Consider the following 24,805-nt stretch of genomic DNA (forward strand, 5'->3'; position numbering starts at 1 on the left):
CTGCTCAAATATTTCTTCTTCATGCAGAAGAGAAGAAAATATATTTTTCCTCCCATGGCTTTGCATTGGTCCATCTTGCAGTTACAATTACATTTGAGCATCACTGAAGGCAGTACTGTTTTCTTACTCCAACCAGCCATAACATATCATTGTGAACGCAAACCTTCTGGGAACTTGACATTCCCTCGGGACTTAGGCAATTGAGAGAGTGAGACAGAGTGAGACAGAGTGAGAGAAACAATACATACCATTGTCTTTCCTACTCCTCGGGGACCAACAATGAGGACAGAGTTGCTCTCCCCCTGAACAGCTGTTTGTTTTAAAAGATCCATCAAATTTCTGGAAAACAACAAAGCAACACAGATTTACAATAATATTCTGAGAAAGGTGATTGCACTTTCAACATTAATTGTACAATGAACTCATTTTCATGGACAATTCTATCTTCATATATTCTACTAAAAAAGGTAGAAGCAATTATTTGTCTACTTCAAGAAAACACAAAATTAATTATTAAAAAGGTAGAAATTTTCAAGGACTGTTGCTATTTATGATCGCAAATGAATTGGGGACATTTACTAAAATCTGTCATTTATTTCAATTGAACCAAGAGCTAGCATTTATATCCAAATGAACTGCTGAATTTATTGATGCGGTCACTTGTGAGATACTTAGGCATTTACATAGATTGAAAATAAAAATAAGTTAAAAAATACACAGGTCAGGTAGTATCTGTTGACTGAGAAACAGGTAATACAAGCTTGGTGAACATTTTCTAAAGATATTGGTTACCTGATCTTCCAGGAGGCAATTGGTAGACTACACGAAGTGGATTACTAGGTAACTGGGTAATATGGGTGAATAATTGGTTAGAGTCGGGACAAAAATGACAGACAAAATGACATGTTGCAAGCACCTTTTCTAGGAACACTACAAAAACTTAGTGGACCATTCAGCCTCTCAAACCTGCTTGGTCATTTAAGACAACCATGGCAGGCTTCATAGTTTCATAATAATAGAAGCAAGGTAGGCCATTTGGCCCATCAAACCTGCTCTGCCATTCATTAAGATCATAGCTAATCCATTCATCATCTCAGCTCCTCCTACCACCATTTTTTGTGCTTAGACTTGTCCACGTCCAATAACTCCAGATTCCATAACCTAAAAATAATTCTTTCACCACGGTCTTAAAAATATTCAAATCACCTTATCACAACCAACGTGAGAGAGGGATACAAAGCCACAGCCTCAGAAAGAGAAATTAACTTTAAATGTTAAACCATATCTTCATGTTCTGGCCTGAAGCACAAAAGAAGCGTCCTTTCCATATTCATTTTGTCAAATCTAGTTAGGATTTTGTATACTTAATCAAGTTACCCTCACTCTTCTAAACTCCACTGAAAGACACAATCTTTTCTCATCAGACAACCTGCTCATTCCAGGAGTCAAATCAAGTAAACCATTTCTAAACTACCTTCAATACATTTGCTTTTTCAAAGGAGATCAAAACTGCATCTAGTATTTTGAAATGTGGTGTTACCAATGCCCCAAGTTTAGCAGAACATCCTTAAATTTTATGTTTAGTTTGTTTGATATTGAAGGTTAATGTCTTAGCCTTCTTGATTGTGTACTGTACCTGCAATACTAACATGGAGACTCATGCAGCAGAATGTCTGAATCCCTCTACACCTTGAAATTCTGTAGTTGTCCTCAGTTTAAAAAATAAACCAGTTTCATGTTCTTCCTGCCAAAGTGAACAACTTGACATTTCCCAGATTGTACTCCATCTGCCAGACATATGCTCACTCTTTCAACCGATTTATACCCATCTGCAATGTACTGCACATTGTACTTTCATATCTATTTTGGTGTCGCTTGTGAATTTAATTAACATGCCTTTACTCCCCTTATTCAAGTCTTTGATGAAAACTGCAAAATGTTGAGTCCAGCACAGACATCTGCAGGACTCCTATCAAATCTCTCTGTAAAGCCAAGCATAGAACAGATAAAGGAGAGCCTGTAGACACAGTACATGTTAATCATTCAAAATTTATATGATAAATTGATTAAACAATTTCTAAACATGACAAAACAATGACAACTCTTCTCAATTTGCCAAAGTTTTTGTAAATAGTCAGCTATAATTTTTTTAATGATCAATTCTAACACCTTCCCACATAGACCACAACCTAGTTGGCTATTTCCTGTTTTGTGCCTCCTTCTTTCCTTGAATATATTAGGGATTATTTGCTACTTTCTAGTCGAGTGGAATCTTACCCAAATCCAGAAAATTTTGAAAAATGAATGCCAACACATATTACAACACGTTTAGGAATCCAAAACCAGAGGATGAAATTCATCCGGACCTGGACTGCATATCCATCTCCAATTTACTGTGTACACTTGCCTCAAGATCGTTAATTTTGCCGAGCTCATCTTCATTCCACTCCAGATTTACAGCTAACACTAAAATGTTTTTGTATCTGCTTTGTGAAGACAGAAGCAAAATTTATTCACTTCACCTGTGATTTCCTTATTATCTACTATTCAATCCCCACTCCCTTTAATTTTTTTCCCTTTTTCAGTATCTGTAGAAACTCTGGTTTCAGTTTGTATATTAAGCTTGTTCCTTCTCATACTCTTACTTTCTTTCTCTTAAGGTTTTAGTCATTTTCTGTCATTGGTCAGAATATAAACAAACAAACACAGACATTCCACTTACTTTTAAAAAGTCTAATATAATTTGGTCCCTGCAACCCCACCCAAACCTATTCTACATCCTAATCTCATGAAAAGTTCATCTCTAAACATTGTGTGACGACACGAGATAAACCCTTCTGCTAATTTAGACCAGACACAGAAAAGCTCATGGGGGGTAGGATTCCTGATGAAGGGCTTTTGCCCGAAATGTCAATTTTCCTGCTCCGCTGATGCTGCCTGACCTGCTGTACTTTTCCAGCACCACTCTAATCTAGACTCTGATTTCTAGCATCTGCAAGTCCTTGTTTTTACCCACAGAAAAGCTCACCTCAATCTGTAAAAGTATGAGTGACAAAGAACTGTCCAAGTCTCACTATTTAAAAACAAACAACTTATTCTTTAAATCCAAGAAAAGAAAATTAAAAATTATCAACATTTTAAGTCTCTTTTGTCTGATCAATCTACCTATCTCCACTCTGCAACATTATACTGATCTGATAAACCATCCCAGATTATGTTTTATAAATATTTAAAATTTCAAAACCAGCCAGCTATTTAATCTTCCTCTGTAGATTTTTCTTGATCTTTTCTTCAGTCTTCTGCTGCACAGATTTCATATGAACAGGCATCTTTCAGAGTGATTCTGTGGGCAGTCTGTGTTTGCTGGTGTTCTTTGCTGCTCTGGCTAACCGTTCAAAATGCCCAATTTATACTTCAAATCATTGGATAGTTTCATTGGTTGTCATCATCAAAACAGTAAAATTCAAATTAGATTGGATTTTGGTATCTTAGGGCATAATTTAAACCACTTGGCCAAATTAAACTTTGTTGTGTACCATAGCAACAGCTCAGCTATTTGTTTCACAACCAAATGTTACATTTTTAATTTTCTCAGCACACTGCTTGTTAAGTCCTTGCCAGCTGTCACGCTCTTATAGGTACAGTACACCTACAATTTCATAACATCGTACAAATTCCATTCTTGATTAACAACACTAACATCCACATTTAGATAGCTTCCCATTATACTTGAATGGCATATTCCCTAAATACTCAGGATGTACTCACTACCCTGAAATCATAATCTCTATAATGGCCATCAAAAATAATATTGGCGATCAGTTTGTTTGTTTCATAATGGGTTCTATATACATTCAAATAAAAGACTCCAGTTTTGTCTTTTGTTATCTTTATGACATCTAATCTTGATTGGTGCTGCCTTTAAAAATCTCAGCCCATATATGTCATTCTCTGGTCACATTCCCCATATGACTATTTTCCTTTCTTACTTTGTCCATACTTTCCAATGTACTGTATTTTGCACATTTGATCCCCTGCCCCTAACTATTTAATGTAAAACTCTCTACTTTCTTTCCTACACTGTTCACATGGACTCTGCCCCCAGCACAGGTGGGGACTGCTGGAGCTCTTGAGATATACATTAAAAAAAGTCACTTGTTAGCAGAGAAATTGAATACTTCTGAAGAAGAGGTATTTGCTAAAGCTTCACCCCTTGCACTCATCAGGTAAAAGACAAGAATAACCATCAAAACATCACAACAGTTTATATTACAGGAGATAGGATGCTAATGGCTGACAAAACAATTCTGCATAACTGAGGGATTATCACTGACAAAACAAAGGGGAATTATATGCTCCAAGTTTAAAGCTACCTCAAAGTTGGAAGTTTGAACATATTTCCTTTGTTTGCAGGGAATTGATCTTGGAGTTAGGAAGGCGTTGCCTCTCAAGAGTGAGTGAACAGTTAACATTGCAGGTCAATGGCATCATGAATAAATGCTAACATTTTCTGTGCACACACTCTCTCTAAACAATGGAGGCTTTTCTTTGCATTTTGCGAACCTGAGCCGTGCGACACGGTGGTGGGTGGCACAGTGGTTAGCACTGCTCACTCACAGCACCAGGGTCCCAGGTTCGATTCCAGCCTCGGTCAACTGTATGTGTGGAGTTTGCACATTCTCCCAGTGTCTGTGTGGGTTTCCTCCCACAATCCAAAGACGTACAAGTCAGGTGAATTGGCCATCTTAAATTGCCCATAGCGTTAGGCGCATTAGTCAGAGGGAAATGGGCCTGGGTGGGTTACTCTGAGGATCAGTGTGGACTGGTTGGGCTGAAGGGCCTGTTTCCACACTCTAGGGAATCTAATCTAATCATATACAATCTGTACTTGGGCTATTATCAACAATCAAATGAGCATACTGCCAGATTAGATCAACCATTTTTTATGAGATATGGCTTACATAATGGGCATCACACTGGCACGGAGATTAATGTAAAACTTTGCTCAATTGTGCAGTTGTCAGAAAATATTTCTGGGCCAATGGCAACATGGTTCTTCAGTTGTTTATAATAGGTAAGGGAAGTATATGTCCACAGATCCCTGTGGGCATATATTGCAATTCCTTTAAGATCATGACAACAGGAATCTGGAACTACCTAACAGCATTACAGATGTATCTATGCCACATGTTTACAGATGTGGTTTAAAGGTCATGATTCAACTATCTTCATAAGGGCAAGGAGGATGGGTAGTAAATATGACCAGTGATGCCCACATGCATGAACATATTTTTTGGTTTAAAAAAATGTAGCAAGACACCATGCAATGCTGATAATTCAAAGGGAGTATCACTTACTTATACTGAGCTTCTAGTCCAAATGGTTTCCCAGGAAAGTGGTGGCAGAACCGTGCTCTCAATATCATGTGAGCCTGTTAATCCAATGAGAAATAAGATTATACTGTTGATACCAAAAACTTATATGAATTTCATCTTTCCTGAAAAGCAAAAATCATTTTTTCTTTTAGTTAAATAATTCCATTACAAAAAATAACACTGACATTCATTGGAAAATATAAAGTTTTAAATTCACATCCCCTCATTGTTACACTGACTGACTTAGATTTACTTCCTCTGGTCCCACATACAGTCTTGCTGTCCACTGACCTTAAACTTCATCACAATTTATTTTGCTGTCACGGAGATGGTAACCTGTGCTTGCAGGTCCTTAAATCAGTCTTCTGCAGTACTTCCTTACCTGCGGGGCTGTCTTTCAAAGGTGATATCCAGGATCTTACATAAGCAACAGCAATAAAAGATGTCAAACTTACATGTCACCATCGCTGTTCTCTTTCACATTGTCATGTGATTGTTGGCAAGATTATAAATATGTAGAGACCAGCTTCAGGAATGTGATCATTGTATTGGATGCCCAGACTGTGCGGAGCTGACTGATGCTACTTTGCTGATTCCTGTGTGAATGTTAAATTCTACATTTCTCTTCCCAGAATGTAGTTTCCTCAAGAGGAGAAATGGTCAACATCCTTGATGTGCTAAATGGTAATGAGAGGACTTTGTTACTATCTAGATATGCTTTCTTAGGTTTTGGCACAGTTACTCTTAAGGCTCGTTAAATATTTATTGATGGGATGTGGGCATTACTGGTTGGGCAAACTTTTATTGCCCATCCATAGTGAGCTGCCTTTTTGAACCACTGCACTCCATTTCATGTCGGTAGACACACAATACCTTTTTGGAGGGTGTTCCAGAATTTGACCCAGCAAAATCTAAGCAACAGCAATACACTTCCAAGTTGAGATGCTGCATGGCTTAAACGGGACTTTACAGATAGTAGTATTTGCATTTATTGCCCTTGAACTTCTAGATGCTACCTTTGAAACCCATGACCATCTAATCGATCATTTCTGCTGTGGCAGAAATCTTGTACATGGCACATACTTCTTCCTACTTCCTCATTCCCACTGACTCCAGTTTTGCTAGAAATGCTTGATGTCATAGTCTGTCAAATGCAACCTTGAAGTCAGTCTTATCTCCTGTATGGAATACAGCTCTTTTGTCCATATTTGAATTAAGACTTAAAAAAAAGGTGGAGGAGCAGAGCAGCTTTGGCAAAATACAAAGCAAGTTTCAGTGAGTAGTCAATGCTAAGCAAAAGCTACTTCATAGCACTTCTGATGATACATGGAAATTGATTGTGGTTGATGGAAGGTAACGAAATCCGTAAACAACAGGAAAATACATACTTGTTAACATCAAGTAATGGGGGAGCAAGAATTCTGGGAGTTTAAAGTTTCTGGCTAAAAGGCACTGTTGACTGAAAAAGAATTGGGAGAAATTTGGGAGGCCAGGATACAAGAATAGAAACAAAATTCCAAAAACAAAAAAAAAAGTGCTGGGAATTTCTCAATTTAAAAGAAATTTTGCCACACATTTTCCTTCAGGTTCAGTTACCATTTAATACTGTTCAACTTCAATGCAACTAATCCTGTAATTCATAAATGATTTATTGCAAATATCTCAGCATTTATTTACAAGGTTAGCTATACCAAATTAAAAAAAGGTAGAGAAAACAGCATGAAGAAAAATCAGAACAAGCCTAAAACTAAGCTAAGACAAACAGAAAAGCAGAGAATTGAATGGCAATTGATGCAAGAGTTGAGCATTAACAGGTAAGCGTTTCAACATGTAAACAAGAAAACACCTAGCCCCAAAACTTTGTTCCTGAGCTGGGTAATTTCCTAGCTCACCCCAATGTGCTGGAAGAAACTTCCCCAAATGGCAGGATAGTCATTCCTGGGAGTCAGAGGCAGATCAAAAAAGAAGTGCAAAAGTTCTGTGTCAGCCTTCTGGGACATTGTACCAATTGTTTTCTCATAATTTAGCCTCATTCCTTAGAACATTTCCCATCCATGCCAACCTTGTACCCCATGCAACCTAATGCCAATTCATTTTGACAAACCCATCATTTCATCCTCCATGCCAATTCAACCAGTGTTCACAATGGATAGACAACAGTAGCCATGTTGAAATAGAATGCAACGTTATGTACATTAAAAACTGCTTAGTCATGAAAAAAGTCAAAACTTTTACACATTACGTATCTAATGCCTAATGAAAAGACCAGTTGTATTCATAAGCCCACACAACCCTGGCTAATTTTTTTTTCAGCTTTCCACCAAACTGTGAACATAGAATTCACTTGTATAATTCGAGATTGTGGAAGGCAGCCATGTATTACTAAGAATATGACTGTTATTGCCATTTTAACTATTGCAAATATTGAATCTGATGTTTAAAGACTCAATAAAAGAGCTGGGACTTTATGTAACTTGAGTTTCTTTTTAAACCTCACTGACACATGCAGCTACATTCACTTTTGTTTGAAAAAAAAAGGGTTGGGGATTTAAGTTCAGAGGTCAGTACAACTATCAAGATACATTTTCAAAGTATTTCTAGCTATTATAAAAATATTTGTAACTTCTGTACTCCAGGAAAAAAGGACTTGTTGCAGTGAAAATGGGGTCTAACTGAACTCAGCATGGAGTTCAAATGACCATTCTAAACTTAGGTTTCCCTCCCATGAGTCAAGCTTCACCACTCACCCCCCACCCTGACCCCTTCTACTCTTCTGGGAGAGAAAGAATTTTGGAAATGGAGGCTGGACTTCCAGTGCCTGCCTGCCACTTTAGAGACTTTACAGATTTGCCACGACTGCAAGAAAATCCAGGCCTCTCTCACTTATTACAGATACCAATAGCAAGTCGACAAGCCCACATGAATCCTAGTTTTCAAAATTAGTTCAAAACTAATTTTGATTTTAAAAATAAGTCAGAAACATTCGTGTACTTTGCATAATTCAATGTTAAAAGAAAATGTTTTGCTAGGTATTTCAGTTTTTACGAGGAGAAGGACAGCAGATGCTGGAAAAGCACAGCCAGTCAGGCTGCATCTGAAGAGCACGAGACTCGATGTTTCAAGCATATGCTCTTCATCAGGAATGTGGAACAGGCCCAAGGGGATTGAGAGATAAATGGGAGGGAGTGGGGCAGCAAGGAATGAGATAAGTGGATAAAGTGTGTGACAATATGGACAGGTAAGAAAGTTCAAGAGTTGGATGGCTGGATCTGGGATAAAGTGGGGGAGGGGTGACAAAGAAACTGGGTGAAATTGACATTGATTCCATGTGGTTGGAGAGTCTCAATGTGGAAGATGGGGTATTCTTCCTCCAGTCGTCGGGTGGCTAGGATTTGACAGTGGAGGCGGCCCAGGACTTGCATGTTCTTGGCGGAGTGGGAGGGGGAGGTTGAAGTGATCAGTTACAGGGCAGTGGGGTTGTTTAGTGCATGTGCCTGAGATCTTCACTGAAACGTTCTGCAAGTTGACAGTCTCCCCAATGGCAAGGACACCACAGAGTATAATGGACACAGCAGATGAGGTGGTGTTTGGAGGTGCAGGAAAACCTCTGCTGGATATGGAAGGATCCTTTGGGGCCTCTGATGGAGGGGATGGGGTGTGGGCACAGGTTTTACACCTTGTGGTGGTAAGGGAAGGTGCTGGAAGTGGAAGGTGGGTTGGTGGTGGGCATGGACCTAACGAGGGAGTCACAGAGGGAATGGTCTCTGTGGAAAGTGGAAAAAATGGGTGGGGAAGGAAACATATCTCTGGTGGTGGAGTCTGATGATAGGTGGCCAAAATGGCAGAGGTTGATCCATTGTATCCAGAGATTGGTGGGGTGGAAGGTGAGGACAAGGGGTTTCTGATCTCATTATGTTTGGAGGGGTGGGGTTCAAGGGCAGAGATGCAGGAAGGGGAGGAGATGCGCTGGAGGGCACTAGTGACCACGTTGGAGGGGAAATTACATCCCAGGGGGCTATCTAGGATGTTCTGCAGTGGAATTGGTCCTGGGAGCAGATGCGGCAGAGGCAGAGGAATTGGGAGTAAGGGGTAGTGTAAGGGATAGTGGGAGCTGGTGTAGTCCAGGTAGTGTGAGAGTCAGTGGTTTTGAAGTAGATATCAGTGTTGAGTTGGTAGCAGGAAATGGAGATGGAGGGGTTCAGGAAGGGGAGGGAGGTGTTCGAGATGTTCCAGGTGAACTTAAGGTCAGGGTGGAACATGTTCATGAAGTTGATGAACTGTTCAACCTCATGGGAGCACGAGGTGGCACCAATACTATCGTCCATGCAGCCGATGAAAAAGTGCAGACTGGTGCCGGTGTAGCTGTAGAAGATGGACTACTCCATGTAGCAAAAGAAGCAGACATAGCTGGGGCCCATGCGGTACCCATGACTACCCCTTTGGTAGGAAGGAAGTGGTAGGACTTGAAGAAGAAATTGAGGGTGAGCACCAGTTCAACCAATCAAATGAAAGTCAGTGGAAGTGGACTGATTGGGTCGGCAGGAGAGGAAGAAACGGAAGACTTGGAGGCCTTTATCATGGTGGATGGATGTGTATAGGGTCTGGATGTCATGGTAAAGAGGAGTTTTTATTACTCAATATTTAATGTTTCTTTTTAAAGGTTGGAGACCTGGAATATAAGTGTATAGGTATAACATAAAAAGCACGATTAGACCTAATCTGAAATGTTGAGACTAGTTGTGGTCGTCATATCTTAGAGGAGATTTACTAGCTTTGCAAAGAGAGTGTGGCAAAGATTTGCCAGCAGATTACAAAGGCTCCAACAATTAAAAATTGGGAGACGACATTACGTAAACTTAGACAGCAGATTCTGTGGTCCCGGATGGTATGTTGCCTCCTGGGTGCAAGAGGGAAGGTGAGCAGCCAGAAGTCCTGGTACACATCGGTACCAATGACATAGCTAGGAAAACGGATGAGGATTTGAAAAGGAAATATGGGAGTTAACTTAGAACTAAAAAAAAAGCAGAGTTATAATCTTAGGATTGCAACCAGTGCCATGGGCTAGTGAGGCTAGGAACAGAGTGAGTGCAGATGAACACATGGCTGCAGGGCTGGTGCAGGAGGTAGGGTTTCAGATAAGTGGATCATTAGATACCTTCTAGGGAAGGTGGGACCTGTACAAGGACAGGTTGTGCCTGAACTTGAGTGGTATCAATATCCTGCACGGGAGGTTTTAAACTAGTTTGGCAGAGGTGTGGGAACTGGAGCTGCACAGAGGATGGAGTAGCTAGTGTACAGCCAGATACAGCATACAGACAGTTTGAGATCAGGGATAGGCAGCTGATCGGACAAATTTGCAGTCAGTCTGACAGGTTGAACGGTGTCTATTTTAATGCAAGTAGTATCAGGAATATAGGTGATGAACTTAAGAGCATGGATCAGTACTTGGAATTATGATGTTATGGCCATTACAGAGACAGATATCACAGGGGCAGGAATGTTTGTTGGATGTTCCAGGTATGGACGGTTCCAAAGGAATGGTGGGTGGGGTAAGACGTGGGGGAGTAGCATTGCTAATCAGGGATAGTATCACAGCTACAAAAAGGGAGGTCGTCAAGGAGGGCTTGTTTACTGAGTCAGTATGGGTGGAAGTCAGAAACAAGAAAGGAGCAGTCACTTTAAAATCGGGAGTTTTCCACAGCTCCCTCCCCAGTAGCAACAGAGACATCGAAGAGCAGATTGGGGAGCAGATTTTGAAAAGGTGCAAATGTATCAGGATTGTCATCATGGGTGACTTCAGCTTCCCTAACACTGACTGGATCCTCCTTGGTGTAAAGAGTTTGGATGAAGCAGTTTTGTCAAGTGTATCCATAAAGGATTCTTGACTCAATATGTAGCTAGGCCAACTGGAGGGGAGGCCATACTTAATTTGGTGCTTGGCAATGAACCAGACCAGTTGTCAGATCTCTCTGTGGGAGAACATTTCCACGATAGTGATCACAACTCCATGACTTTTACTATACTTGTGGAGAGGGATAGCATCACACAGTCTGGCAAAGTATTTAATTTGGGGAGTGAATTATAATACTATTAAGCAGGAACTGGGCACCTAATTTGGGAAGAGATGTTCTCAGGAAAATGCATGGCAGAAGTGTGGAAGTTATTTCAGGAAAACTTTCTAATAAGGGACAGGTTTGGCCCAGAGGCAAGGAACAGATAGAAGGGTGAAGGATCCTTGGGTGACAATGGATCTAGAACTTCTAGTCAAAAGGAAGAAAGATTACTCAAGGCTGAGGAGGCAAGAATTAGACGGGGTTACAAACGTGGCCAGGAAGGAACTGAAGAATGGACTTGGGAGAGCTGGAAGGGGGCATGAAAAAGTTTTAGCAGGTAGTATTAAGAAAAACCAAGACATTCTACACTTAGGTAATGAACAAGAGGATGGCTAAAGTGAGGGTAGGGCCGATCAGGGATGGTGCAGGGAACTTGTGCCTGACTGGAGTAGGTGGTGGTTGGGGAGGTCCTTAAATGAATACTTCGCTTCAGTATTCACTATTGAGAGGGATCTTCTCCCTTGTAAGGATAGCGTGAAAAAGGAAAGTATGCTTGAACAGGTTGACATTTAGGAAGAGGATGTGTTGAGAATTTTGAAAAACATAAGGATAGATAAGTTCCCTGGGCCAAATAGGATATAACCAAGGTCAGTACAGGAAGCAAGGGAAGCGATTGCTGTGCCTTTGGCAATAATTTTTGCTTCATCTCTGTCCACTGCATAGTGCCAGATGATTGGAGGCAAATGTTATTCCCCTGTTCAGAAAGTGAATAGGGATAATTCTGGGAATTACAGGTCAGTCTTATGTCAGTGGTGGGCAAATTATTGGAGAGGATTCTGAGACACAGGATTTATGATTACTTGGAAAAGCATAGTTTGATTAGAGACAGTCAGCAGGGCTTTATGTGGGGCAGGTCATGCCTTGCAAACCTTATTGAATTCTTTCATGAAAGTAGACCAGTGGATGTGGTGTACATGGATTTCAGCAAGGCGTTTGAAAAGGGTCCCCATGGTAGGTTCATTCAGAAAGTTAGGAGGAAGGAGCTACAGGCAAATCTGGCTATCTGGATACAGAATTGGCTGGCCCATAGAATACAGAAGTTGATAGCAGATAGACAGTACTCAGACTAGAGCTTGTTTACCAGTGGTGTTCTGCAGGGATCTGTTGTGGGACCTCTGTTGTTTGTGATTTTTTTTATTAGTGACTTGGATGAGCAAGTGGAGGGTGGGTCAATATGTTTGCTGATGTTGTTGGAGTAGTGGATAGTGTGGAGGGCTTTTGTGGGTTGCAACAGGACATTGACAGGATGCAGAACTGTGCTGATAAGTGGCAGATGGAGCTCAATCTGGAAAAGTGGGAAGTGATTCACTTTGAAAGGTCAAATTTGAATACAGAATACAGGGTTAAAGGCAGGATTCTTGGCAGTGTGGACGAACACAGGATCTTGGGTTTCATGTCTTTCGACTCCTCAACATTGCCACCCAAGTTGATCGGGTTGTCAAGGTATATGGTGTGTTGGCTTTCATTAGCAGGGAGACTAAGTTTAAGAGCTGCGAGGTTATGCTGCAGCTCTATAGAGCCCTGGTTAGATCACACTTGGAATAATGTGTCAGTTCTGCTCACCTCATTATAGGAAAGATGAGGAAGCTTTTGAGAGGATACAGAGGAGATTTACCAGGATGCCTCCTGGACTGGAGGGCATGTCTTATGAAAAAAGGTTGAGAGAGTTAGGGCTTTTCTCATTGGAGTGAGGAAGGATGACAGGTGATTTGATAGAGGTGTACAAGATGATGAGAGCATAGATAGAGTGAAGAGTCAGAGACATTTTCCCAGAGCAGAAACAACTATCAGGAGGGGTCATAATTTTAAAAGGTGATTGGAGGAAGGTTCAGGGGAGATGTTAGAGGTCAGTTATTTACACAGAGTGGCGGGTTCGTGGAATGCACTGTCAGTGTCAGCAGAGTCAGATACATTATGTACATTTAAGCAGCTCTTGGATCACTCATGGATGATAGTACAACAAAGGGTAAATAAGTTAGTTTGGTGTGAGAGTAGGATAAAAGGTCAGCAAAACATCAAGGGCCAAAGGGCCTGTACTGTTTTATATTTTGAAAACTTGCATTCAATAAGTTAAGAGGTTATTTGATTAAAGGTTTACAGAATTTTGAAATGAATTGTTAGGGTAGATGGAGAGAAACTTTCCCTCTGTCGAGGACAATAGGATATAAACTTAAAAATCAAAAGACAGGCTACTCAGGACTGTCAGGAAACAGAAACCAAAATTGCTGTCAAAACTCAGCAGGCCTGGCAGCATCGCAGGTTCAAGTGACCCTTCCTCAGAACTCCTGCTGTCAGGAAACCCTTCTGCACACAAAATATGGTAGGTATGTGGCATTCTCCCCCACATAAAAGGAATCGATAAAGTGCTGAGACCAACATATTTTTGCTAGCCACAGCTATTGATGAATATGGAACCAAAACAGATAGAGTGAGGATAGGGGTCAGCCATTTTCCTACTGAGTACAAGAACAGACTCAAGGAGTCGAATGGCCGACACCAGTCTCCACATTTCCACTAGCTTGAAGGTTGACCCAGGAATTATTTCAGGCAGTTTAACTCATTTCACAATGTGCTTCCAGTTCCTGACACTTCAACACGCCACCTTGTTCCCTGGCCAATATCTATCCCAGGATTGCTGCAGGGCTCCAAAGCTCAGCATAAACTGGGAGAACAGCAGCCAGTTTTCTGCTTGGGAACTCGACAGACTTCTGGAATAAATATAAAGTTCAACAATTTTCAGGCTTGAGGGACTTTCTCCCATGCCCATACCCCAGACCTTATTATCGCATGGTCTGCTATTACACACAACCTGTTGTTAGCCACTAACAGTTCCCAAAAATAACTATCGCTATCTGCTCTTGTCGGTCAGGCTGTTCTTCTCTCTTTGGATTATACTGCCACTTAACACTTACTCCAGATCCCTCCCCCATCTTCTGTATAAAAACAGACATTTTCCTAGCTACCGTCAGTTCTGAAGGGTCACAGGTCCCGAAAATGTTAACGGGTTTCTCTCCACAGATGCTGCCAGATCTGCTGACCATTTTCAGCAATTTCTGGTTTGGTTTGATGTTGACTGTCCACAGCTTCAGTTGAAGAACAGATATCAATTTGCAAGGTTTAGGCATAGACCATTGCTATTAACCAAACAAATTTCACTTGACCAATTATATCCCAACTGCACCAACCATTTGGTATAGAAATCTAACATTTTGTGCTGCTATGTCTGCAAAGTTTTGATAATTCATTGCTTGTGGTCCCAGCCTATGATATTACTGGTAGATTTTTCTTTAAAATATTAGCTAGTACTTCCCATGGCCATTCATTGAAATGAAGGTTCTGTAACAGAACAAAAAAAATTGTCAAAGAAAAATAAAAGTGAAAATCAAAAAAAAAGTTTAGATATAGAAAACCGTTGTCAAAAGTGGTGTCTGATCTGATCAGGTCTCCTCCAAATTAATCAAAAACTTGAAATCTCTGGCTTTAAGTTAAAAATCAATCCTGGGTTATCCTGAACCAAATACAAGCTTATGGCCTTCAATGTAAACCAGCACCACATGAACCTACCGACCAAACACACAACCCACACAACTAACCAACCTTCCACTGGCTCTCCAGGAAGTCCCTGCTCTCTGGCACAGAGTGTTCTGGAAATAATGTCTGACCTAGTTACTTCAAAAAAACTCAGGATAAGTAAATACTCTCATATGCCAGTATTACAAAAATCATAACTTTTCCAGATGGCAATCTGTAACTGGCACAGAGCCACAGGGATCAGTACAGGAGTCACAATTTGTAATACATATTAATTGCTCAGAAGCGAGTATACTATTGCCAAGTTTGTGGACAACAAAAATAGATCCCAAGTCAAGTAGTGAGGATGAGACAAAGAGTCTACAAATGGTTATAGATAAGAGAAAGATGGCGATTATTTGGTACACAGAAAATAATATGTGAAAATGTGAGATTATGCATTTTGGCAAGCAGAGGAGCTGAATATTTTTGAAATACAGAAAGCTACCACACAGAGGGATTTGGGGATCCTATTCAATTAATAGTACTCAGAGCAAATGGCGTAAGGGGACACCCAGTTAGGACAGAAGTGAGGTGGAATTTCCTGAGGGTAGGGAATCTGTTGCATTCTTTACTAGAGACGTTTAAGACTGGATCAAGTGTATTCAAGACAGATATAGACATATTTCCAATCAGTGGAAGGGATCAAGGTTATGGGGATAATGCAGAAAAATGGAATGTCACATCAGCAGTGATCTCATTAAAATGGTGATGCATTTGATGGGCCGAATGGCTTCCTTCTGCTCCTGCGTCTTCTGGTTTATCATCTAAGTATTCCGCCACTCTTCATTTAAAAAAAAATGAAGCCTTTTATTCTGTATTGTAATTCTCATGGTTTACGTAGTCAGTAAACTAAAAGGTATAACAGGCAATGGTGCAACTTTGATATTTTGTAGCTATTTACAAGTGTAGCTTACATTTGCCACAAACTCATAATAGTGACATGGTCACAGCGAATGCCATATTTAAAAGTGGTACTATATATATACACCTCACGCAGCTATCAAAGTTGCAGAGCGATCAATGAACTGATAGTCTGGAACATGTTTTTCCCATGTCTAATGTATCTGCTGGTGACTTGACAAATGTGATGCAGGAACTGTTCCTTCCATGTACTGATTACAGCACAGCCAGAGCAGGGTAAACCCTGTTCCTGTTGGTATTGAAGTTAATTAGAATCAGAGAACTTGGAGTCTATGCTGGCTGTTCAAGAAACTGTCCAAATTCACCGCATACTTCAGCTTTTCTGCAAGCTTGTCGTCTTCAAGTTCATGTCCAATCACCTTTAGAAACATTCCAAACAAATCAGTTTCTACTCCCCTTTGGGTCTTGCATACCAGATCTCAGCTATACACAAAAAAAATTCACTCCTGATTTCTTTAACTGAAGTTCTTTTGTCAATTATTTTAAAATCTATTATCTCTGATTGCTGTCGCTTAGACAATTTTGCAACCACATCACAACTGTCTCTTTTATTCCATAGTTTAAAGCTTTTCTCACATGTATGTTATAGTGGCACTGTAGAAGTCCATAGACACCATGTCAACAGCATTACTATCATCAACTATTTGTCAGTTCTTCAGAAAGCTCCAAACACAATTTGCCCTTCAGAAATACAATTTAATGGGAGGCACTAACAAAAGGTCAGAGCAGACCCAAGTCATCTAGCCTGTGCGAGTTATTGGAACGGCACGAGGTTGGGTCAGATTGGAGTAGTTGGGTGGGGAAGGAAGGCTGTTCAGCTGAATTGTGGGAGATGGGGAAAGAGCCGTAAATGTGTTGCTGGAAAAGCGCAGCAAGTCAGGCAGCATCCAAGAAGCAGGAGAATCGATATTTCGGGCATGAGCGTCTATTCTCCTGCTCCTTGCCAGAAATGTCGATTCTTCTGCTCTTTGGATGCTGCCTGACCTGCTGCGCTTTTCCAGCAACACATTTTCAGCTCGGATCTCCAGCACCCGCAGTCCTCACTTTCTCCTCGCGGTAGGGGAAAGGGCAACACAAAAGGTTCTTCTGGTAGTGGGAGAGAGGGGAATTGCTGAGTGCAGTGCTTGACACGAAATAGCATGATTAAAACTTAATTCTATGCTGACAATCACGCTTGTTCCAAAGAATATTCACAATGCTGCTTTGACCGTTGCTTCCAGATTGTACCTTAATCTGGAGTCATTTTGTTTCAGTAATTTGGAGGCAGGATGAGAAGAGGGGAGCTCTTAGAATTAAAATCAGCCACTCTGACATAATTGCACCTAATGTGATTTTGGTTTTGATGGATACCCCTTAAACTTTAATTAATACACTATTTGGTTTTGACAATCCAATTTAAAAGCAAACTATACATTAAATGAAAAAATCCTGGGAAAATTGACGTACAGAGAAATCTGGGTGTTCAGGTCCATTGTTCCCTGAAAGTGGCAATGCAGGTCAGTAAAGTGGTCAATGAGGCAAATGGCATGCTTTCCTTCATTGGATGGGGTGTTGAGGACAAGAGTTTGCAAGTCATGTTTCAGCTGTAAAGGAACTTGGTTTGGCAGCATTTGAAATACTGCATACAGTTCTGGTCACCTCATACCAAAAGGATGTGGATGCTTTAGAGAGGGTGCAGAGGATGTTCACCAGGATGTTGCCTGGTATGGAGGGCGCTAGCCAAGAAGAGAGGTTGAATAGATTAGGATTATTTACATTAGAAAGACGGAGGCTGACGGGGGACCTGATTGAGGTCTACAAAGTCATGAGAGGTACAGACAGAGTGGATAGCAAGAAGCTCCCCCCCCCCCCCCAAGAGTGCGGAACTCAATTACTAGGGGTCACGAGTTCAAAGTGAGAGGGGAAAGGTTTAGAGGAGATATGCGTGGAAAGTTCTTTACGCAGAGGGTGGTAGGGGCCTGGCACACGTTGCCAGCAGAGGTGGTAACGATAACATCATTTACGATATATCTAGACAGATACATAAATGGGCAGGGAGCAAAAGTGATACAGGTCTTTAGAAATAGGTGGTAGGTTTATGTAGAGGATCAAGATCAGTGCAGGTTTGGGAGGGCTGAAGGGCCTGTTCCTGTGCAGTAAATTTTCTTTGTTCATTGTAACCATTTGCAAGCTTAAAAGTTCATGCATTGAACATATACGACTTGTCTATTATCACATTGTATGTAAAAGATGATAAATGCAAACTTGAAGTCAGAAAAATCATTCATATTCCTTTTGGAATGGAACTTCAAATCTGCTCTGTTATAATTGCAGTCAGTCAATGTTATTACAAACAAGTCAGATCGCAGACTGAAATCTGGTTTGATAGATCATACTTTATTCCGTTTCTCACTGAAACACAAGTATGCTGTGTTGCAGACTTGGTGTAAAAATAGATCAAGCAAGAGAAATGTTTTATCTTAAAGTTTAACAGACCAAACTATTTACACACAATACAAAAATATTGAAACACATATTAGAAGTATAATCCCATTAATCTAAAACATTCCTTTACAGATTCCAAAAACACCCTTAATACAATAATCTGCTTTTGTTGGAGTACTTCCTCAAGCTTCCAGGTTCAAAATATTGTCAATTTCAAGTAACTTCTTCAGCGTTTTATCCATGATGCATTCTGCCTATTACATACACAACAACTATTCTCTACATTCACAGGAGAAAATTATCTTGCACATCCCTCTCTATAGCACCACCAACCCATGATGCAAATCATACCAACACAAATGACACTCATTCTGATGAAAGGTTACTGCCCTTTATCATTGACTGGCTCTCTCCACAGATACTGTATGACCCGAATTTTTTTTTTCTTACTTCTGTCCTTGTGATTTTGCCATTTCCTGTTTAGCATCGGTTGTTGAAAGCTGTTTAGCTACAGGAACAAAGTGCTAATCATCCATTGCTCAAGATGAAGAAAATACATCCCGCATAAATATTTTGGACTTCAAACTGGGAAGCAACCATCGTTGGATTTTAACCTTTTTTCCTAGGCACTGCAGTATCAGGAAAAGGATCACAACCCTAATGAGATGGTTACCTGGATTAGTTTCCTTCAAAACGATCAAAGAATACGGTGCAAAAAAAACAAATTCTGGAAGTGTTGCATAAATACCATCTATGTGACTAAAAGCCACATGAATCTCCAAGAGTCTTGGTCAACATTAATCCATCAACCAAAACAACCCATATTCTGAGAACTGGCTGCCACATTTGCCTAGAAACAATTACTACAAAGCACATGAAAGATAGAATCTAAATGAAAATTCTTTTTTCCAACGTTCTTTTGCAGTGCAATTTATCATTACATCACATAATAGGTTTCCAATGAACTTGTTACAAGGATTTCTGAGGAATAATGTTTAAATGACTTAATAAAACAAGGGCACAAAAAACCCTGCAATTTTGAAGACAGACATAAATACAAAATTAGCGATCATTTAAAAAACGTAAATACATACCTTGGCAATACATTCACCCAGAGAGAGGCTATTGCTTTTATATTTTCTTTTATTCATGTTGATTGTTCATAAACTGTAATGAAAAGAACTTAGAATATTAAGCATGTTCTTTTTTCAAATGTCACTACATATAGTGAAGAAATTTATCTGATTATAATTAATTTTTAATCAACAAGTTTACTTTATGAAAATGAATTTTTGTTGACATTGGAGTTAAACACTTCAAACCAAAAAATTAAAATTTGTAGATATTTTCAAACCATTTTTATAACTGAAATGTATCTTTCTGGCTGAAAGCTACAAAGATATAGTGAGTGTTTGGTTAGTTAAGACAGTTTGCTTCCTGACATTTTTAAAAAAAAAAACCATGGTGTGATATGGCAAACTGGTTGCCAGACAGCATTCACATTGTCAAGACAATGAAACTCAATATTGCAAAAGATATGACATTCAATGTTCACCTGCTTTCACACTGCTCAGTCAACTTTACGAAAGTATAAAATCATCCAAAGAGAAGATGGATTGTTCTTACAATTCCCATAGAGACTGATACCTTTTCAACAGAATTGAATTTCAAGTGTCCAACTGCACCACATGATTTCATACCTTATGTAATGCCCTGTACAGGGATGAAGATATTACAAAAATTTGAAAATTATATTTAAAATAAAATGGACAGAAGCTTTGAGAGATGGCTGGGAGCCTATCACATGACTTGCTCAACATTAGGTCCACACAACCAAAAACCACACGTCAATACCTAATTCAATACAGATGATCAAAATAGTGAAATTCACATATCCTTTTGTATTACCAAAACACTAGTCTAGAACGGTCCAGCAGCTGGTCTGTTTAACCATCGGCAGAGACATTCAAATTCTATGGATATTCAGACAATATGAAATGGATCTCAAAGACCTATCATTGGGGTCAGGAGCCAACATAATACAAACACCTTGACTGCAACAAACACTTATATTATGGCTTCTCATACTAAAATGCATATTCGCCTAAAAATAAGACCTTGTTTGAAAACAACAGTGGATTTACAACAAATCACATGGGTAAGGCAGCTATGTATGTTGCCAGTTTAAATAAAAACAGAAGCTTTCCGGAGATTAAAATAAAGATAACATCTGAAACATCATCTGAAAAGCCGCCCAACCAACCTCAAGACAATTATGTAGGCAAGATAAGATACAGCTATCCTTTAAAAAGGTGAGGAACGTTTTCCCCCTCCACTTGTTTCAACGGCAGGTTCACTGGAGAGCTGACCTCCTGGCAATTCAATTATATGAAACCTCAAAGATCACTGAGAATTCTTTGCTGTTTCAAGACCCTATTCAGCCCAGCAATTTCAAGCCTCAGACTGAAATAATGCCAGATTGGATAAAGATAATAAAAATGCTACAGTGCGTGTTGGTAAGAGATGTTGCACTTCAGTCCTCTGAGGCAATTGGAGTCCCACCTGACCATGGAGACTAGATATCGTGGCTCGACCAGACTCAAGAACAAGACCCTCTGGATCACCTGAGGCTGCAACCAGTGTCCAGGACCCCACCATATACCAGTCGATCCAAACCAGCTCCCAGGCCTGGCGATGAGCAGCCACTTACCCTGGAAACATGGGAAACACGCTGGCCTATGTGTAAGACTAAAACAATGTACTTTCAAGCTCCTCCATGCCTAACATACCCCTGGAAAATGTCCAAGCCATTGAAATCAAGCTGGATGAACTTAAAGCTAGATTCATATAACAAAGAGAATGGAGAGATTCCTGGATGCTCTGTTTCACAGAGACATGGTTTACTCCTGCATCACATGACTGTGCCTTACAACGGAAGGTTTCTGAATTTATCAGATGGACCATTCGATGTCCCTGGGCAAGGCAAGGGGTGGAGAGATCGGATTGCTGATCAACACCTGTGCTCCGACATGATGACCTTCGTGAGTTACTTCTCCCCAGACCTAGAACATCTAGCAGTAAAGGGCCATCCATCTTACCTGCGTTAGAGTTCACTTTTGCATGGGGTGCAATGTAAACTGCTGTCAGGATAGCAGAGGTAATTAAATACATACAGTTATAAATAGCCTTGAGGCAGAATACTCAGATCTTGTTCATCGCAACGTGACTTCTCCCATGCCAACTTAAAAAGAGCATGCCACGACGATACCAACACGTCTCCTGTTCCAAAGGCCCAAATAATTTCGACCATTGCTACACAACCAAAGTTGCCTACAGCTCCACCCCCTGCCCACATTTTGGGAAATTAGAACTAAGGTCTCCTTCTCCCGGCTTAAAAGCAGAAACTGAAACAGGAGGAGCTAGTATAGCAAGTTGTACGTTGCTGGTCTTGTAACGTTACAAGATTAAATGGGAATCTCTCTCTGGACATTAATGTAATACTGAAGGGTGAAACTGCACTAACTGAACATTCTGGAAGTAGGTGGGGACGACATTCAAGCAGGAATGCGGATGAGTCCCACTTCATTTAGACAGGCATTTGTTACTGCTCTCCTACCATTATCAAATTAAACCATCATTCAGTCCCTACAATTCAGAAATGCTTTCATAACCATCCCCCGAAGATAGGTATGTCACATCTGATTGTGTTAGGGACTCAGAGTCAGGAAACACTCTGCATAATGATTCCCCAGGATTAGGCATCTACATTCCCTCCAGGGATGATTTCATCGTACCATTGTATCTAGGGTAACATGCGACTGTGAAGGAGTGGTTGGGGATGGTCTTGTGTGGCATGTGACTGTGAGGGAGTGGCAAGAGTATCTGTGAGCATTACCAACTGACCTGTACAAAGGGGATGTGTTTTCTTTGTTTGGGTCTTCTTTGACTCTACTTCGTACACCTGCAAAGAGGGTCAAAGGGGTCACCTAGCTTGTACAAGCTTTAATAAACTTTAACTGTTGCAGAAGTTGGTGTGTGCGAATTGCATCTCACGTATAAAACCTTGGGAAAAGAGCCTAACAGTCTGAGGTAATGGACAAGCTCCTCTGAACACCTGAAGTTGGTGGACTGGTCCACATTCAAGAACTCAGCAGGAAACCTAAATGAGCATCCCATACTGTCACAGACTTCAGCAAATTCGAAAAAGGACTCTGTGCCATTGAGGTGACCTTGATGGATACAGGAAATCTAGCTACGACCTTTGCATAGGCAAAGGCTCGAAGAGACAACACCAGACTAACCACACAACACACATTGTTTGTGGCAAGGCTTACATGATATAAACAGGCTACAAAGTGAAGAAGAGTACAGTTTCTGATGACAATGCATCCTGCACCGTTGAATTTGATGCATTCTACTTTTGAACAGAGGGTCAGTAAAACAATTTCACCTTCCCCAAAGCCTCGGGTGCACCTTTACCCACAGTCATTACTGTAGACGGCAGTTCGGCCTTCTGAGAGGGAACCCACAGATAAAAAGACTGGCCCAGATGAAATCCCCACCGTACACTCCGATCCTGTGCGGTCCAGCAGGTGGGAGTATTTGCAAACATAGTTAATCTCTCCTTCTTCTGACCAGAGGTTCCCATCTGCTTCATGAAGACCACAATCATCCGACTGCCGAAAGAAAAAAACAAATCAAGCAACGTGCCTTCATAACTACACCCGGTGGCTGTGACATCCATTGTGAAGTGCCTCAAGAGAGTATCGATGGTGCATATCAACTCCAACCTCCCAAATTGCCTTGATCCACTACAATTCACTTAACGTTGTAACATTTCCTGGACCTTACACTCATCCCTGGAACATCTGGACAATAAAGGATACCTATACCAGACTCCTATTTGTTAATTTTAGCTCTACCTTCAACGTCATGAAACATCCGTGTCTGCATCAATGGTGTGGAGTTGGAGATGGCGGACAGCTTCAAGTTCTCAGGAGTAAATATCACCAACAATCTATCCTGGCCCATCCATGTTGATGCTCCAGTCAAGAAAGCACACCGACACTTCTACTTTCTCAAAAGGCGAAGGAAAATTCCACATGTCCACAACGACTCTTACTGATTTTTTTTTAAAATGGATGCACTATGGGAAGCCTCCTATCCAAATGCATCACAGCTTGGTATGGCAACTACTCTACCCAAGACTGCAACAGACTACAGATGTATTTATGTAACCCTTTCCATCACAAACCAGCCTTCCTTCCATTGCCTCAGGAAAGCGACCAACATAATCAAAGACCCTTTCCACCCATTATACTCTTTTCCATTGAGCAGAAGATACAAATGTTTGGAAATACATATCAGATTCAAGAATAGCCTCCAAACTGCTGTTAGACTTTTGAATGGACCTCATTAAAAGTTATTCCTTCTTTGCAGCTATAACATTACGTTGTGCTATTACCCTGACGTACTTATGCTAGGTATGATTTGTCTAGATAGTATACAAAACAATACTTTTCACTATCGCAGCACGTGACAAAATCAATTATGCAATAATAAATAACTTAAGTTAAAAATTCACAAATATAGCTGAATATATTCAAATGAGAAAAATCACTTAAGGCACCAATTTAATAAAAATACTGATCACAGACAACAATGAAATCAACTCTATGACAACAGTAACATAAAATAAAAACAATTAAATAATAAACAACTAAGTCTAAACTGCAGGAAAAAACCTAACATGACAAGGGTTGGCATGATAGCTCAGTGGTTAGCATTGCTGCCTCAGCACCAGGGTCGTGGGTTCAATTCCCACCTTGGGTGGCACGGTGGCACAGTGGTTAGCACTGCTGCCTCACAGCACCAGAGACCCGGGTTCAATTCCCGACTCAGGCGACTGACTGTGTGGAGTTTGCACATTCTCCGTGTCTGCGTGGGTTTCCTCTGGGTGCTCCGGTTTCCTCCCAAAGATGTGCAGGCAAGGTGAATTGGCCATGCTAAATTGTCCGTAGTGTTAGGGGTAAATGGAGGGGTATGGGTGGGTTGTGCTTCGGCGGGTCGGTGTGGACTTGTTGGGCCGAAGGGCCTGTTTCCACACTGTAAAGTAATCTAATCTAATCTAAACTGTCTGTGTGGAGTTTGCACATTCTCCCAGTGTCTGTGTGGGTTTCCTCCAGGTGCTTCAGTTTCCTCCCACAGTCCAAAGATGTGCAGGTTAGGTGAATTGGCCATGTTAAATTGCCCATAGTGTTAAGTACATTAGTCAGGGGTGAGGGTAGGGGAATGCGCCTGGGTGGGTTGCTCTTCAGAGGGTCGGTGTGGACTTGCTGGGCCGAGGTCCTGTTTCCATACTGTAGGGAAGCTAATCTAATCTAAAATGCCAAGCCATTG

At 40.7% G+C, this 24,805-nt stretch overlaps 1 protein-coding gene across 4 annotated transcripts in view; it reads right to left on the reverse strand.

The window, feature by feature from the left end:
* orc4 (origin recognition complex, subunit 4) overlaps window positions 1-24,805 on the reverse strand; it is a 66,153-nt gene that overhangs the window by 39,430 nt on the left and 1,918 nt on the right. For 3 of the 4 annotated variants that reach the window (XM_043694129.1, XM_043694127.1, XM_043694128.1), the window contains exons 3-5: window positions 19,501-19,573; window positions 5,358-5,431; window positions 249-339 (exon numbers count right to left, since the gene is read on the reverse strand). In XM_043694129.1, the coding sequence (XP_043550064.1) occupies window positions 249-339; window positions 5,358-5,431; window positions 19,501-19,557 (222 nt within the window). In that variant the 5' untranslated portion in view covers window positions 19,558-19,573. Of the gene's footprint in view, window positions 1-248; window positions 340-1,906; window positions 1,983-5,357; window positions 5,432-19,500; window positions 19,574-24,805 lie in introns of those variants that run through there. The other variant, XM_043694131.1, reaches the window with a different exon arrangement.

Source organism: Chiloscyllium plagiosum, chromosome 7 (assembly GCF_004010195.1).
Source record: "Chiloscyllium plagiosum isolate BGI_BamShark_2017 chromosome 7, ASM401019v2, whole genome shotgun sequence".
Taxonomy (NCBI): domain Eukaryota; kingdom Metazoa; phylum Chordata; class Chondrichthyes; order Orectolobiformes; family Hemiscylliidae; genus Chiloscyllium; species Chiloscyllium plagiosum.